This window comes from Symphalangus syndactylus, chromosome 10 (genome assembly GCF_028878055.3).
Source record: "Symphalangus syndactylus isolate Jambi chromosome 10, NHGRI_mSymSyn1-v2.1_pri, whole genome shotgun sequence".
Classification (NCBI taxonomy): domain Eukaryota; kingdom Metazoa; phylum Chordata; class Mammalia; order Primates; family Hylobatidae; genus Symphalangus; species Symphalangus syndactylus.
Window position 1 is genome coordinate 17,266,733 of NC_072432.2, and position 15,994 is coordinate 17,282,726.

The following is a 15,994-nucleotide window of genomic DNA, read 5'->3' on the forward strand; positions in this document are numbered from 1 at the left end:
TACTAAAAATACCAAAATTAGCTGGGCACCGTGGCTCACGCCTGTAATCCCAGCTACTTGGGAAGCTGAGGCAGGAGAATCGCTTGAACCAGGGAGGTGGAGGTTACAGTGAGCCAAGATTGTGCCACTGCACTCCAGCCTGGGCGTCAGAGTGAGACTGTCTCAAAAAAAAAAAAAAAAAGATATATATATATATGATGGTGGGGGTTGCTTCTTCTTTTTCTCTTCTCTGGAAAAGTTTGTGTAAGGTTGGAGTTATTTGCTCCTTTAATGTTTGGTAGAACTCTCCGGCAAAACTTTCTCACCTGCTTTTCACTATTGAAAGATTTTTATCTGCCGATTCATTTTCATTAGTGGTTATAAGACTTCAGATTTTTTATTTTATTCTTGAATAAGCTTTAACTAGATTTTCTTCCAGGAATTTGTCCATTTCATCTATGCTTTCAAATTTACTAGCATAAAATTGTTCATAAAAACCTTTTTTTTTTTGAGACGGAGTCTTGCTCTGTCGCCCAGGCTAGAGTGCAGTGGCGCAATCTCGGCTCACTGCAAGCTCCGCCTCCCGGGTTGACGCCATTCTCCTGCCTCAGCCTTTCCGAGTAGCTGGGACTACAGGCGCCCGCCACCACGCCTGGCTAACTTTTTGTATTTTTAGTAGAGACGGGGTTTCACCGTGGTCTCGATCTCCTGACCTCGTGATCCGCCCGCCTCGGCCTCCCAAAGTGCTGGGATTACAAGCGTGAGCCACCACGCCCGGCCATAAAAACCTTTTCAACACCCATGGCACCTATAGTTGTGTCCCCACTTTTTATTCTGATATTGTTCATCTATTTTTTTCCCTCAGTTCTGTTGAAAGCTTGTCAATTTTATTAATATTTTCAAAAACCATTTTTTTGTTTTATTTTTCTCTACTGTATGTTTTTCTATTTAATTTCATGTTCTTTTTCTTGCTGATTTTGTATTTGTTCTTTTGGGCTTTTCCTAACTTAAGTTAGATGCTTGGTTCGTTAAATTTCAGCCTTCTTGCCTAATGTCACAGGCATTTCAGTGATGTTTCAGCTGCATCCCACAGGTTTCGATAGGTAGCGTTTCTGTTATTTACTTATGAGTATTTCTCAATTCCCAATATTGTTTCTGAGAGTTATTTAGAAGTATAAATTCCTAGTGCCTACACAAATGGGTTCTTCCAGTTACCTTTAGTCTATTGATTTCTAATTTAGTTGCTTTGTAATAAACAAATGTATATTTGATACCAGTCTCTTAAAATTTGCTGAGACTTGCTTTCTGGCCCCACGTCATCAGTTCTCCTACATATTCTGCATGAGTCTGAAAGAATGTGTATTGTGAAGCTGTTGCATATAATGTGTTGTAAATGTTGATGAGATCAAACTTCCCATTATATTGTTTAAGTCTTCTATATTCTCACGCTTGATACATCAGTTGCCAAGAAAGGTGTGCGAAAGGCCAGGCTTCCTAGCACTTTGGGAGGCCGAGGCAGGCGGATTGCCTGAGCTCAGGAGTTCGAGACCAGCCTGGGCAACATGTGGAACCCCGTCTCTACTAAAATACAAAAAATTTGCCAGGTGTAGTGACGTGAGCCTGTAGTCCCAGCTACTTGGGAGGCTAAGGCAAGAGAATCGCTTGCACCCGGGAGGTGGAGGTTGCAGTGAGCTGGGATCGCGCCACTGCAATCCAGCCTGTTTACAGAGTAAGACTCAGTCTCAAAAAAAAAAAAAAATCCATTGTGACAATGTTTTTCTTTTAACTGGATCATTTTCCATTAAATGTAAATATGCAAATATTTAGATTTTTATCATAATTTGTGCTTTTTATTTGTTCTCTTCTGTTTTGTCTTGTCCTTGCCTTCTTTTGGAATGATTTTTTTTTTAATCTTTCATTTATCCCCTCCTCTAATTTAGATGGTAAATATTCTGGATTTTTTTTTTAGTGGTTTCTCTAGAAATTTTAACGTGAATGCTTATACAATTTTAAAGTTGGTCAACATTTTAACTTCCTCCAAAACTCAAATCCCCTCCCTCCCATGTGTGTGCTGTCACTGTGGCGTGTTTCAGCTCTGCCTTGTACTAGAAAACAAGACTGTTTGATATACTCAGTGTTTGTTTACATTTACTTGCATTTTTAGTCCAAATCTTTCCTCCCTGAAATAGAGCCTTTTTAAAACTTTGCTCTATTGGTAGCAGACTTGCTCTGTTTTTATTTATATAGAAATTTATAACATTTTCCCTTGGTCTTTTTTTCCCACAGACTTTTTTTAATCTGAGGTACAGGTTTTCAACAGTTATAATCTTTAGCAGTTTTTCACAAATATATGTATGTATACTTACATATATGTGTGTGAATGTGTGTATTTTTCAACCTGTCTTGGTTTCAGATGAAACAGAACTCCTAGAAATTTGCATTTTCTATACTATTTTGCCATTGTTCTTTTTTTTTTTTTTTTTTTTGAGATGGAGTCTTGCTCTGTTGCCCAGGCTGGAGTGCTGTGGCACAATCTCGGCTCACTGCAAGCTCCACCTCCCGGGTTTATGCCATTCTCCTGCCTCAGCCTCCCGAGTAGCTGGGACTACAGGCGCCCGCCACCACTCCCGGCTAATTTTTTGTATTTTTAGTATAGATGGGGTTTCACCATGTTAGCCAGGATGGTCTTGATCTCCTGACCCCGTGATCTGCCTGCCTCGGCCTCCCTAAGTGCTGGGATTACAGACGTGAGCCACCGCACCCAGCCTTGCCATTGTTCTTGAAAGAATATTTTTATAGGCCGGGCACAGTGGCTCACACCTGTAATCCCAGCACTTTGGGAGGCAGAGGCGGGCAGATCAGCTGAGGTCAGGAGCTCAAGACCAGCCTGGCCAACATGGTGAAACCCCGTCCCTACTAAAGATACAAAAATTAGCTGGGCGTGGTAGCACATGCCTATAGTCCCAGCTACTTGGGAGGCTGAGGCAGGAGAATTGCTTGAACCTGGGAGGCAGAGGTTGCAGTGAGCCAAGATTGCACCACTGCATTCCAGTCTGGCAACAGAGTGAGACTCTGTCTCAAAAAAAAAAAAAAAAAATTTTTTTTTTTTTTTTTAATTAGCCCACCGCAGTGGTGGGCTCCTGTAATCCCGGCTACTTGGAAGGCCGCGGCAGGGGAATCACTTGAACCCGGGAGGCAGAGGTTGCAGTGAGCCAAGATAGTGCCACTGCACTCCAGCCTTGCCGACAGAGCGAAACTCCATCTCAAAAAAAAGAATATTTTTATAGTACATATAGGTTTAGGTTGAGGGTTTTTTTTTTCTCAATATGATTGTTTCCACTGCTGCTGTTTCAAGAAGTCAGTCTGATTATCACTTCTTTGAAAATAGTCTGTCTTTTCTTTGAGTGCATTTGATTGATTGAGACAGGGTCTTTGCCCTGCCACCCAGGCTGGGGTCCAGTGACATGATCACAGCTCACTGCTACCTCCAACTCTCCTGGGCTCAAGTGATCCTCCCACTACAGCCTCCCCAGCAGCTAGGACCATAGGCATGTGCTGCCCTGCCTGGCTATTTTTAAAATTTCTTATAGAGATAAGGTCTCACTATGTTGCCCAGGCTGGTCTTGAACTCCCAACCTCAAGAAATGCTCCCACGTCAGCCTCCCAAAGCACTGGGATTACAGGTATGAGCCACTGCACCCAGCCACTTTGAATATTTTTACAATATCTTTTAAGTTTTTCAAAAGGTAATACATTCATATGGTTAAAAAAGAAAAAGTAATTATATTTCTAAAAACTCTACATTTAACTCTTGTCCTCAACTCACTTCTACCCCTCACACCCAACAATTGTTCTTGACTTGTATATCCTTCCAGTTTCTTATGCACGTAACAACAAATACAAATATACATTCTTTATCTGTAATCTCTCGGTTTTACACAATGCATAGTATTTTATATATTGTCCTAGACTTTGCATTTTTTTGCTCAGTAATATACCCAGAGATCTTTAACTCATCAGTACATAGAGAGCTTCCTCATTCTTTTTTATTTTTGAGACGGAGTCTCGCTGTGTCACCCAGGCTGCAGTGCAGTTGCACGATCTCAGCTCACTGCAACCTCTGCCTCCTGGGTTCAAGCAATTCTCCCACCCCAGCCTCTCGAGTAGCTGGGATTACAGGCGTGAGCCACCACGCCTGGCTAATACTTGTGTTTTTACTGGAGACGGGGTTTCACCATATTGGCCAGGCTGATCTCAAACTCCTGACCTCAAGTGATCCGCCTGTCTTGGCCTCCCAAAGTGCTGGGATTACAGGCGTGAGCCACCACTCCCAGCCTTCCTCATTCTTTATACAGCTGATTAGTATTCAGTTACATGGATGTACTCTATTTAACCAGCCCCTTATGTTAGACACTTAGGTTATTTTGGGGATTTTTGTTATTACAGACAATCCTACAGTGAATAACATTATAAGGTTGGTGCAAAAGTAATCACGACTTTTGCCATTGAAAATAATGGAAAAAAACCTAATTACTTTTGCACCAACCTAATATGTATGTCCCTGTGCGTGTGTGCAATTTCTCGGTAGGATAAATTTCCCCAAATGGAATTGCTAGGTGCGTGGGAATATATTTTACATTTTGATAGATATCATGTGGTTGCCCCCAGAGGGGTTATGCCAGTTTACACTCCCACTAGTGGGGCCTCAGAGCACCTTGTTTCCCCACAGCCTTTTAACTACTGTTTTGAGGCTGCTTTCAAAATTTGTAGCTGCTTTTAAGTTTTTCTTGTTTTCGGTGTTCTGTGGTTTCATTGTGATTGTCTAATAGTACGTTTAAAATTTTTATTCTGTTTGAGATTCATCAGAATTCCTCTGTCTGTAACTTGATGTCTTTATCAGTAAGCAGGATATAGAGGATACACACAAAAATGAATAATCGAGGAAAGTTTAATAAATAGATTATTTACAAAAAATATAGGCAGGGTTAGGGAAAGCAACAGAGGATGGTTCGGTACCTAGAGGACAGCTGTTAGCACCCCTAGGCCCTGGGGGAAAGGGAGGGAGCCGTGGAACCTGGGGAGGGAGCTGAGAGGAAGGGCAGAGGCTGGGGTTCTCGGCAGGACCCACCAGCCTGCAGGGAGCTGGCAGCCCGCCCTTCGTGCCTGGGTCTCCTTGGCTGGACTCAACCAGCAGCCCCACAGCAAGGGTGCCCATCTGATACATTCCTGCTCCTGAGGCAGCAGAGTGAGGCTAGAGAAAGACGGAGAATGGTTCTTGTGGGGGAACCCTGAGACTGAAGTTATACCACCTAGTATCTTTCATCCATTGTGAAACACAGCCATTGTCTCCTTAAACATTCATTCATTCATTCATTCATTCATTTTGGAGATGGAGTCTCACTCTGTTGCCCAGGCTGGAGTGCAGTGGCGCGATCTCGGCTCACTGCATCCTCCACCTCCGGAGTTCAAGCGACCCTCCTGCCTCAATCTCCCAAGTAGCTGGGATTACAGGTGTGCCCCACCACGCCCGGCTAATTTTTGTATTATTCGCAGAGACCGGGTTTTACCATGTTGGCCAGGCTGGTCTTGAACTCCTGACCTCAAGCGATTCACCTGCCTCAGCCTCCCAAAGTGCTGCAGTTACAGGTGTGAGCCACCATGCCCGGCCTTGAACATTACTTCTGCCACCTCAGCTCTCCTCCCCTCTGAGAAACTCCAGTTAAACACAAACCTTAGACATAGACATAAACTTTTTCAACCTGTGCTGGGTCTCTTAACCTCTCATTGGTTTTCACATCTCTCCGTGCTACAATCTGGACAAATGATAGGCTTCTTCAGATCATTTTTCTTTCTCTCATTCTCTCTCTCGCTATATTTGATCTTCTGTTAACCCCATCTGTCGAGTTTTTTCATTGTAATCAATTTTTTCTTCCTAAAAAGTTCTATTTGGTTGTTTTTCACATTACTCTGGTTATTTTTTAGGATGATAGCATTTGCTCGTGCCTGTCACTGGAAGCGGGGAGTCACAGGTGTTTTATATTTCATCCAGCGCTGAAACAGCTTTGAACAGGCCGACCAGGCCATGGAGTCTGTCTAACTGCCAGAGAGGAAGGTTTCTGGGATTTGGTTTGGTTTTTGTTTGTTTTAGAGATGGCCAGCTCTGTCACGCAGGCCGGAGTGCAGTTGTATAATCATAGCTCACTGCAGCCTCAGATTCCTGGGCTCGAGCCATCCACCCACCTCACGAGACTACAGGCACGCACCACCACGCCTGGCTGATTTTGCTATTTTTGGTAGAGTTGGGGTGGGGTCGGGGAGCATCTCTATGTTGCCCAGGCTGGTCTCGAACTCCTGGCCTGAAGCAGTCTTCCCACCTCGGCCTCCCAAAGTGTTGGGGTTACAGGTGTGAGCCACCACTCCCAGCCTGTCCAGGGTTTTGCCTTCTCTTTTCCCCAAAGCTCATGACTAGTAGGCTCAAGTGTCTCCTATTCTTAAAGAAAAAAAAAAAAACCATAAATATACGTGTGTGTGTGTGTATATATATATATATATATATATATATATATATATGAATCCAAAATGCTTTTCTTCAACCCCGTTTTCCTCTACAGCTATTGCCCCATCTCTCTTTTCTGTTTCTCTTTTCACCCCAAATTCAAAAACCACTAACCGTCTGCTCCCAGGATCGCCGTTCCCAGCGCAGCCCACTGCAGTGTGATTTCTAACCCGCCTTCACCTTAGTTGATGGAGTCAGTGGCTGGTTTTTAGTCCTTATTCTGTTTTGTTTTGTTTTGTTGTTGTTTTGAGACGGAGTCTTACTCTGTCACCCAGGCTGGAGTGCAGTGGCGCAATCTCTGCTCACTGCAACCTCCACCTCCCACGTTCGATTCTCCTGCCTCAGTCTCCCGAGTAGCTGGGATTACAGGTGCCTGCCACCACGCCTGGCTAATTTTTTGTGTTTTTAGTAGAGATGGGGTCTCACTATGTTGGCCAGGCTGGTCTCAAACTCCTGACCTCAAGTGATCCGCCCACCTCGGCCTCCCAAAGTGCTGGGATTACAGGTGGGAGCCACCGTTCCCAGCCCTTATTCTGTTTTGAATTTTTGTGGGTTGTTACTTCTCTCACTGTTGAAATGTTCTCTTCCCTTACGTCAGCCACTAAAACTTCTTGGATCTCACAGCTTTTCTCTTCTTACCTGACAGCCACCGTAGTTTTCACATCTTCATCGTCTCTTTTGTGAACTGATAAAGTAACTTGATAACGGCTTTTATTACCTCTTAAATAGTCTATTGAATAGTTAAGATGTGCAGCATTCCAAAGATAAGGAGATCATTTGGTAAAAGTGCGTGTCCCTCCATCCTCGTCTTCACCCATTTCTGTTCCCAGAGTCAGCCATGGTCATTTTCCTTGTGTATCCTTTCAGAGGTTGTTTGCGCAGAAAACCATTCACACGTATATTTTGTTTCCCTGTCAAAGTGGGAGTGTGCCCCACTCTGGTTTGTTTTTGTTTGTTTGTTTTGTATTTTGAGACAGAGTCTCACTCTGCCACCCAGGCTGGAGTGCAGTGGCACGATCTCGGCTCACTGCAACCTCTGCCTTCTGGGTTCAAGCAATTCTCCTGCCTCAGCCTCCCAAGTAGCTGGAGTTACAGGCACCTGCCACCATGCCCGGCTAATTTTTGTATTTTTTTTTTGAGACGGAGTCTTGCTCTGTCGCCCAGGCTGGAGTGCAGTGGCGCAATCTTGGCTCACTGCAAGCTCTGCCTTCCGGGTTCACGCCATTCTCCTGCCTCAGCCTCCCGAGTAGCTGGGACCACAGGCGCCCGCCACCACGCGCGGCTAATTTTTTGTAGTTTTAGTAGAGACGGGGTTTCACTGTGTTAGCCAGGATGGTCTCCATCTCCTGACCTTGATCCGCCCGCCTCGGCCTCCCAAAGTGCTGGGATTACAGATGTGAGCCACTGCACCCGGCCTAATTTTTGTATTTTTAGTAGAGACGGGATTTCGCCATGTTGGCCAGGCTGGTCTCGAACTCCTGACCTCAGGTGATCCACCCACCTTGGCCTCCCAAAGTGCAAGGGTTACAGGCGTGAGCCACCGTGCCTGGCCCCCCACTCTGTTCTTTCCCTTGCTTTTTTCCACTCACAGAATGTCATGGAGATGGAGGGGCCGCCTCATTCTTTTTTAAACAGTGTGTCGTGTTCAGTTAGCCTCACTGCTTTCAGGGCCTTCTCCTGGTTCTGCCCACCCTTCAGACCATGGCCAGAGTCATCTTTCTAAACTGTAAGTGGGTCCTGTCCCTCTGCGGGGCGTAAACCTCCCTTGGTGCCCCTCATCTGTCGGCAAAGTTCAGAAATCAAAGCTGCTTTTACTGAGGTCCAGCTGACCTCATCTCCCCAGTTTGCACCTCTCTCTACCTGTTTTGCACCTTGTGTTGTATCTTGTGCTTGAGCTGAGTTCACTGCTTTATCCTGAGCACTCGCCATTTTTCAAACAGGCTTACATTTCCACATCTTTGTTGATTCTTTTTTCTGTTAGGAATGCCCATAGGAGTGGGTGACATTGAAGTGGTATTTCAAGAGTTTGTTTAACAAGCCAGGTGTGGTGGCTCACGCCGGTAATCCCAGCACTTTGGGAGGCTGAGGCAGGCGGATCACAAGGTCAAGAGATCAAGACCATCCTGGCCAACATGGTGAAACCCTGTCTGTACTAAAAATACAAAAATTAGCTGAGTGTGGTGGCATACACCTGTAGTCCCAGCTACTTGGGAGGCTGAGGCAGGAGGATCGCTTGAACCTGGGAGGTGGAGGTTGCAGTGAGCCGAGATCGTGCCATTGCACTCCAGCCTGGGCAACAGAGTGAGACTCCACCTCAAAAAAAAAAAACCCAAAAATTAGCCAGGCATGGTGGCAGGTGGGCACCTGTAATCCCAGCTACTCGGGAGGCTGAGGCAGGAGAATCACTTGAACCCAGGAGGTGGAGGTTGCAGTAAGCCGAGATTGCAACATTGCACTCCAGCCTGGGTGGCGCAGCAAAACTCTGTCTCAAAAAAAACACACACACACAAAAAAAAGAGTTTAACTAGCTGTCTCCTTAAATCTTAGGGCCATGGGCACTCCTGGACTCCCTGTAATGGCACTGAACATTGTTACATATCTGTCTTCCCTTAGAGTTGGTGCTATGTGGCAGAATCACTTGTGGAACTCCTTAAAAACACACACACTCCCAGCCTTTACCCCCATAAATATATTCTGTGGGTCTGGGTCTGAGTCCCAAAGAGCTTCTGATCCATTGCCTGGCTTAAGCATCAGTGCATAGATGGGCTCCTCTCTGGAAGGGAAGTCTCTGACTCATCTGCCTTTCTCTAGTACCTGGAATCTCCCCAAGGTGAGGTAGGAAAACAGTAAGCATCAAAGAATATGCTTAGGCTAGAATGGAAGATAGGGTTCAGATGGAAGCAGGTGATGACTGATTGGCTGAAACTTTTATTCTCAAGCCTGTTGGGAATGGGTTAAAATTGACTGCTTTTGGGAGAGTGGTAACAATTAAGTGATGTTTCAAGATTAATCCAACTAGAGAATCCGGCAGAAGAGTAGAGAAGAGGGAGCAGGCAAGAAGGACAGCAGGTGGCGGCTGTAGTTGGAACATGTATCCCAAAGCTCATGTGTTAATCCCCAGCATGGCCATGTTGAGGGGCAGGGACGGGAAGAGGTGGTTAACATTTTAACGTTGATATTGCAGGAGTGGGTTCACTATAAAAGCGAGTTTGGCCCTTCTTGTGCTCTCTCTCTCTCTCTCTCTCTCGCCAGTGATGCCTCCTGTTATGTTACGGTACAGCAGGAAGGCCTTCAGCAGATGTGGCCCTGGATCTTGTATTTCCCAAACTCCCGAACCACAAGCCAAATAAGTTTGTTTCTTGTACAGCAGCACAAAACAGATGAAGACAATGGCTGTGGCAATAACGTAGGCACGTGCTAAAATCGTCCTAAACTTGCGTGTGGGATCAGAAGGGAAGTGGATACAACTGACGTTTTAAAGGAAGAGTCTGCAGGGCTCGGCAGCTGGCCGCTTGTGAGTGGCAGGGAGGGGAGGAGTCGGAGACGTCTCCATGGCTCATTTGTGTGACAAGGCTGCAAGCCCGTGTCTAGGGATGGGCGCTGATTAACACAATGTGGCTCTGGCATTTGGCAAAACCAGCCCTTTCAGGGGAATGGCGGGAAGACCTGGTTACTTGAGCTGCTCTGTATACCCGAGTGTGGCCATTTGCCCCTGAGATGATGGCGGGAAGGGAAAAGGAGGGTTTTGTGCCTAACACCATCCAGGTGGTTCTAGGGCCTCCTGGAATGTACAGGGAAGCTGAAGGGAGCTGCCTTTCTCTGCTGGCTCCACAGCCCACCAGCTCTCCTAGGACCATTGACTTTGTCTTTTTTTTACTATTTGGAATAGTGGCAACTTTATGTATATGCATATCATCTTCTGGTTTCCTAGCCTTGCTCTTAAATCACCATTTGATGTGTACTGATTGAGCAGAAATGTGTTTCTTTTTAAATCTGTTTTACAGAGTTGTCTGTAAGGTTTCTCAGAGGAGGTTTTCATGGTAATGCTTGAAGTCTTAAACGACATATCCCCTAAAGGTGTTCAATGCAGATCGCACTTTCTCCACAAATGGTCATGTTTCCATTAATCAGCAAGAGGCTTATTCCTATGAGTCTTCTTTGGTCTTCTAGAAGGCTTTGTTGAACTGTCTAATATGCCGTTCAGGGGCTGGGCTGGATTTCCTGCTAAAAGGGTCAAAGGACCAGGCATGGTGGCTCACGCCTGTAATCCCCGCACTTTGGGAGGCCAAGGCAGGAGGATCACTTGAGCTTAGGAGTGAACTCCTGAGACCAGCCTGGGCAACATGACGAAACCCTGTCTCTACAAAAAATAAGCTGGGTGTGGTAGTGCACACCTGTAGTCCCAGCTACCCAGGAGGCCAAGGTGGGAGGACTGCTTGAGCCCATGAGGTCAAAGCTGCAGTGTGTTGTGATTTTGCCACTGCACTCCAGCCGGGGTAACAGAGTGAGACCTTATTTCAAAAAAAAGTAGCCGGGGTTGGGAGGGTGGTCAGAGGACTGTATGAAATTAAGGGGCTTACAGGGGACAGTTTCAGTGTCTTTGCTCCTGGAAGTAAAGATGCGAACTTCCTCATAGTTTTAACCTGGGGTACTTTACTTTTGATGTACACATTGCAATAGTATGAGGCTTCCATAGTCTTCAGTTTCGGAGATGTCAGCCAGGCTCCCAGTGGTAACTTGTTAGCTCTTGTCACCTCCCCTCAAGTCTGAACTGTAACAGAGCTGGAGAAGCAACCACAGTTTATGGTGTCTGAGGCAGAAAAGCCAGGAAGAGCCTGAGTGTGAAAGAGCTTGGAAGTGCAGAGGAAGATACCACATTATTCTGTCATATTTCCAGCAGCAAATTCATCTTAAATATACCCATCTTTTCTTCAGATTATTCCGGCTGGGCATGGTGACTCGTGCCTGTAATCCCAGCTACTCAGGAGGCCGAGGCAGGAGGATCGTTGGGGCCCAAGAGTTCAGTGCCAGCCTGGACAACATAGCAAAACTCTATCTCTGAAAAAAAATTTTTTAAATTATTCTTATGTGTTCAGAATGATTAACAATATAAAGGAGAAGTGGCAATCAGCATCCTCAAACTGGTTGACTTAGCGTTTCCCAATCCCCTTTACCCTAATGGTCGAGTCTGAGAGTGGAGATGAATCTAAGCCATGTTTTTGAGGGATTGAGGCGTTCTGCAGTCTCAGCTTACCATTGTCATTTGTGTTTGGTGTCTCTAGGAGTGAGCTGTTGCCGCAGAATGGGCTGCTGGCTCCTGCCCTGCTTCCTGTGATCGAGCCGGCCCTGAGGACTCTGTGGAGATGCCTGTAACCCACCGGAAATCAGACGCATCTGACATGAACACGGACACGTCCCCCAGCTGCAGGCTCCGAGCCTTCAGCAGAGGCAGCAGCCTGGAGAGTCGAAGCAGCAGCTCTCACTCCAGAAGCTTCACTTTGGTGAGTGACAGTTTTTCTTTCATGCTTTCCTGTGCCTGGGTCAGTGGATTTTGCCTCAATCCATCTCCCTTGAAGGAATATCTTACCAGATCTTTTTGGGTCAACTAGCTTGATGTTTTGGAATACCTCTTTGTGAAGTGGTTCTTTATTTTTAATCATCTTAAATTTTGCACAAATACAGAGCATTACCCATAGCCATGGAGCAAATCCCTCGCTGTGGCCAGTAACTCACGGCTGCTTAGACCCAGACAGGACCAGGCCCGGGGCAGAAACCAACCCAGGCGGGAGCGCTGCTGAAGAGCTCACACGATAAACACAGTTCACTTTTTTTTGAGACAGAGTCTCACTCCGTCGTCCAGTGGTGCGATCTTGGCTCACTGCAACCTCTGCCTCCCAACTTCAAGCAATTATCCTGCCTCAGCCTCCCAAGTACTGGGATTACAGGCACGTGCCACCACAGCCGGCTAATTTTTTTTTTGTTTGTATTTTTAGTAGAGACAGGGTTTCACCATGTTGGCCAGGCTGATCTCGAACTCCGCCCACCTCAGCTTCCCAAAGTGCTGTGATTACAGGCAGGAGCCACTGCGCCCGGCCTCCCAAAGTGCTGGGATTACAGGCGTGAGCCACCGCGACCGGCCTCCCAAAGTGCTGGGATTATAGGCGGGAGCCACCGCGCCCGGCCACTCAAGCTGATGTTTCACTCCTGTGCAAGTAAAGATGCTTTTGTATCCTTCTCAGAATCCAGACCCTTGCATAGCTTTGGGAACTTTACAAAGAGTTTGTAAAGTTAAGAGGATCTCGTACCTTCCCCGGTGAGGACATTCATCTTTCAGGAGAGGGGAGACCATGACACTCATTCCTAGAGGGAGGAGCACAGGAGAGAAATGGCCCCCCGGGCCTCACTAGGAACCATTGGGGGCACCTCTCAGGTCCTCTCCTTCCAATGGGAACACCAGTTTCCCTCAGATACACTGAGCCATAAAATTAGCCTCAGTTACGCTGAAGCTAGATATACTTGGTATGGGGTAGTTATTAGTAATGACAGAATTTTCTAGACCCCCCACTTGCATATTTTTTTTAAAACCATTATGGTAATACGCGATAAATATTATTTGATTGGCCAGGCACAGTGGCTCACGCCAGTAATCCCAGCACTTTGGGAGGCCAAGGCAGGCGGATGACCTGAGGTCAGGAGTTTGAGACCAGCCTGGCCAACATGGCGAAACCCCGTCTGTACTAAAAATACAAAAATTAGCCGGGCGTGGTGGCGGGCACCTGTAATCCCAGCTACTCGGGAGGCTGAGGCAGGAGAATCACTTGAACCAAGAGGCGGAGGTTGTAGTGAGCTGAGATCGCACCACTGCACTCCAGCCTGGGCGACAGAACGAGACTCCGTCACAAAAGAAATGCCCGGCACCTAAGCAGCGCTGGTGCGGGCTCCTCCTTCCCTGGTGTCCTGTTAGTGTCCAGGTGGGGCGCCATTCCCCTTCATCCTGCCGCCGCCATCTTGTTTGGATCCATGCTCCTCCTTCCATCTCCTTCTCTTCTCCGTAGACGTTTAAATTATTTTTTTTTGATCGCTAAAGGTGAGGTGGTAAAAGGGAACAATTCCTTCCTCCTCCTTATTGTACACATTTCTTAATTCTACCAGTTTTATGGGCATGAGTTTGATTTTAAATTAAAGGATTCCTGTTCTACCCAGTTCTTTCCTATCCGGTAAATCATCCAGTGGCACTCCTGTGGTATATGTGATGTCCGTCTGTTCCCTGCCGTGCCTGTCCCTGTATATCATAGCGTAGAATAATGGAAACAGCATTGTAAAGCCCACTCATAGGACGCCCGTAATTAAGTTACGTCTACATGGTGTGTGTTTGGGATCACAGAATTCTGCTGCATATCCTGCCTTAGACCTGTTCTCCTCCCGATGTTAGAGGAATGTTCTGGTCGTGTTTCCTTGCCTTCCCCTCAGGCATGTTAACTGTTTTCCGGCATTTTCCTCCAGGGACAGTTAGTGAGCTAAGTTTACTTGTCATCTTATTATTTCACAGTTGTGTACTTTCCTTTAGAACTAGCAAAATGAGAAAATACGGCATTTAACTTTAAATGACAATGAAAGTGGTTTTTTGTTGTTTTTGTGTGTTTAAGACAAGGTCTTGCTCTGTCACCCAGGCTGGAGAGCAGTGGCACAATCATAGCTCACTGCAGCCGTGACCTCTTAGGCTCAAGTGAGCCTCCTGCCTCAACCTCCCAAGTAGCTGGGATAACAGTTGCAGCGGCGCCACACCTGGCTAATTTTTTTAAATTTTTTGTAGAGATGAGGTCTTGCTATGTTTAACAGGCTGGTTTAGAATTCCTGGCCTCAAGCAATCCTCCTGCCTCAGCCTTCCCAAGTGCTGGGATTATAGGCATGAGCCACCACGCCCAGCCTGCTTAAAGTTTTTTTTTTTTTTTTTTTTCCTGCAACCTCCGCCTCCCGGGTTCAAGCGATTCCCCTGCCTCAGCCACCCGAGTAGCTGGGATTACAGGCATGTGCCACCATCCCTGACTAATTTTTGTATTTTTCCTACTAAAGTTTTTTAAACAGTCACATGACACTTGATTTTCACAGAGCCGCACTTAGCAGCCAGTCCCTATCACAGCATTACAGCGTCTTTAAACGTCATACTCCACTTTTTTGGAAGTGTAAATTCTGAGAGTAGCTGTAAGTTTTATTCTAACTCATCAGATCTTTTTTTTTTTAATGTGACTTTTATCTTTAAAACAAAAATCAACCATAGCGGTTTCTTCAATTAAGCGGTGTCCTTTAATTCCCAAGGTCATGAAAGATTAGTCAGTCAACAGCGTTTTTAGGTCTCTAGGTTGTATGATATGTAAATGCACCTCTTAGAGGGCTCTTTAAGTAAAACATAACCTAGTTAGGCTGTGGGTTTCTTAAGAAAGAAAGAAAACCTCGTTCTCATTTATAGAGGTTTGTTTTTTTTTTTTAAGCAAACATTATTCTTAAAAGAAGATAAGGCCAGGCGTGGTGGCTCACGCCTGTAATCCCAGCACTTTGGGAGGCGGAGGCGGGTGGATCACGAGGTCAGGAGATCGAGACCATCCTGGCTAACACAGTGAAACCCCTTCTCTACTAAAAATACAAAAAATTAGCTGGGTGTGGTGGCGGGCGCCTGTAGTCCCAGCTACTGGGGAGGCCGAGGCAGGAGAATGGCATGAACCCAGGAGGTGGAGCTTGCAGTGAGCCGAGATCGCGCCACTGCACTCCATCCTGGGCGACAGAGCAAGACTCCGTCTCAAAAAAAAAAAAAAAAAAGAAGATAAAAGATGAATGCCTGATTTTAATTGAGAGTACCCTAAAGTTTTAAGTGCTAGTTGGAGTGTCACCTGGTATATAACAGATCTTTGCTCATTAGAAACTTTTCTCCTGCGCCAGTGCAAGTTAACAATTTAAAAAGCGTCCAGGTTTGGTGATGCACAACTATAGTCTGAGCTACTTGGGAGGCCTGAGGCAGGAGGATCACTTCAGCCTAGGAGTTAAAAGCCAGCCTGGGCAACATAGCAAGACCCCTATTTCCACACAAAACAAATACATAAATTCTAGAAGATGATCTCAAATATTTGTTAAAGTTAAAATAACCACTTAAATAGGATTGTTGAGGCTATCCGTATGGCCACAATTATGACTGAGGCTGTTCTAAGAGGGCAGTGAACATGAAGTTTTTATTTCTCAAGAGGCTAGTTGTATGTGTGCATTTTTTTGGTAAAGAATCCTGCCTGTGAACATTTTTTAATGAAAGGTATAGGTAGAACTAGAATGAGTTGTCCAAATCCTAGAATATGTGGCCACAGAGGTGTCCCTTGAATTATGTCTTTTCATTTGAAACATAAGAGGGCAGCTTTGATGTGTGTGCAAGGCGGTGCTTCCTGACAACGTCAGGAGTGTGCTTGTGGAGCTTAC

The 15,994-nt window shown here is 45.9% G+C and overlaps 1 protein-coding gene across 4 annotated transcripts in view; it reads left to right on the top strand.

The window, feature by feature from the left end:
• PROSER2 (proline and serine rich 2) overlaps positions 1 to 15,994 on the top strand; it is a 50,157-nt gene that overhangs the window by 17,009 nt on the left and 17,154 nt on the right. For all 4 annotated transcript variants that reach the window (XM_055296527.2, XM_063610079.1, XM_063610080.1 and 1 more), the window contains one exon: positions 11,818 to 12,036. In XM_055296527.2, the coding sequence (XP_055152502.2) occupies positions 11,899 to 12,036 (138 nt within the window). In that variant the 5' untranslated portion in view covers positions 11,818 to 11,898. The remainder of the gene's footprint in view (positions 1 to 11,817; positions 12,037 to 15,994) is intronic.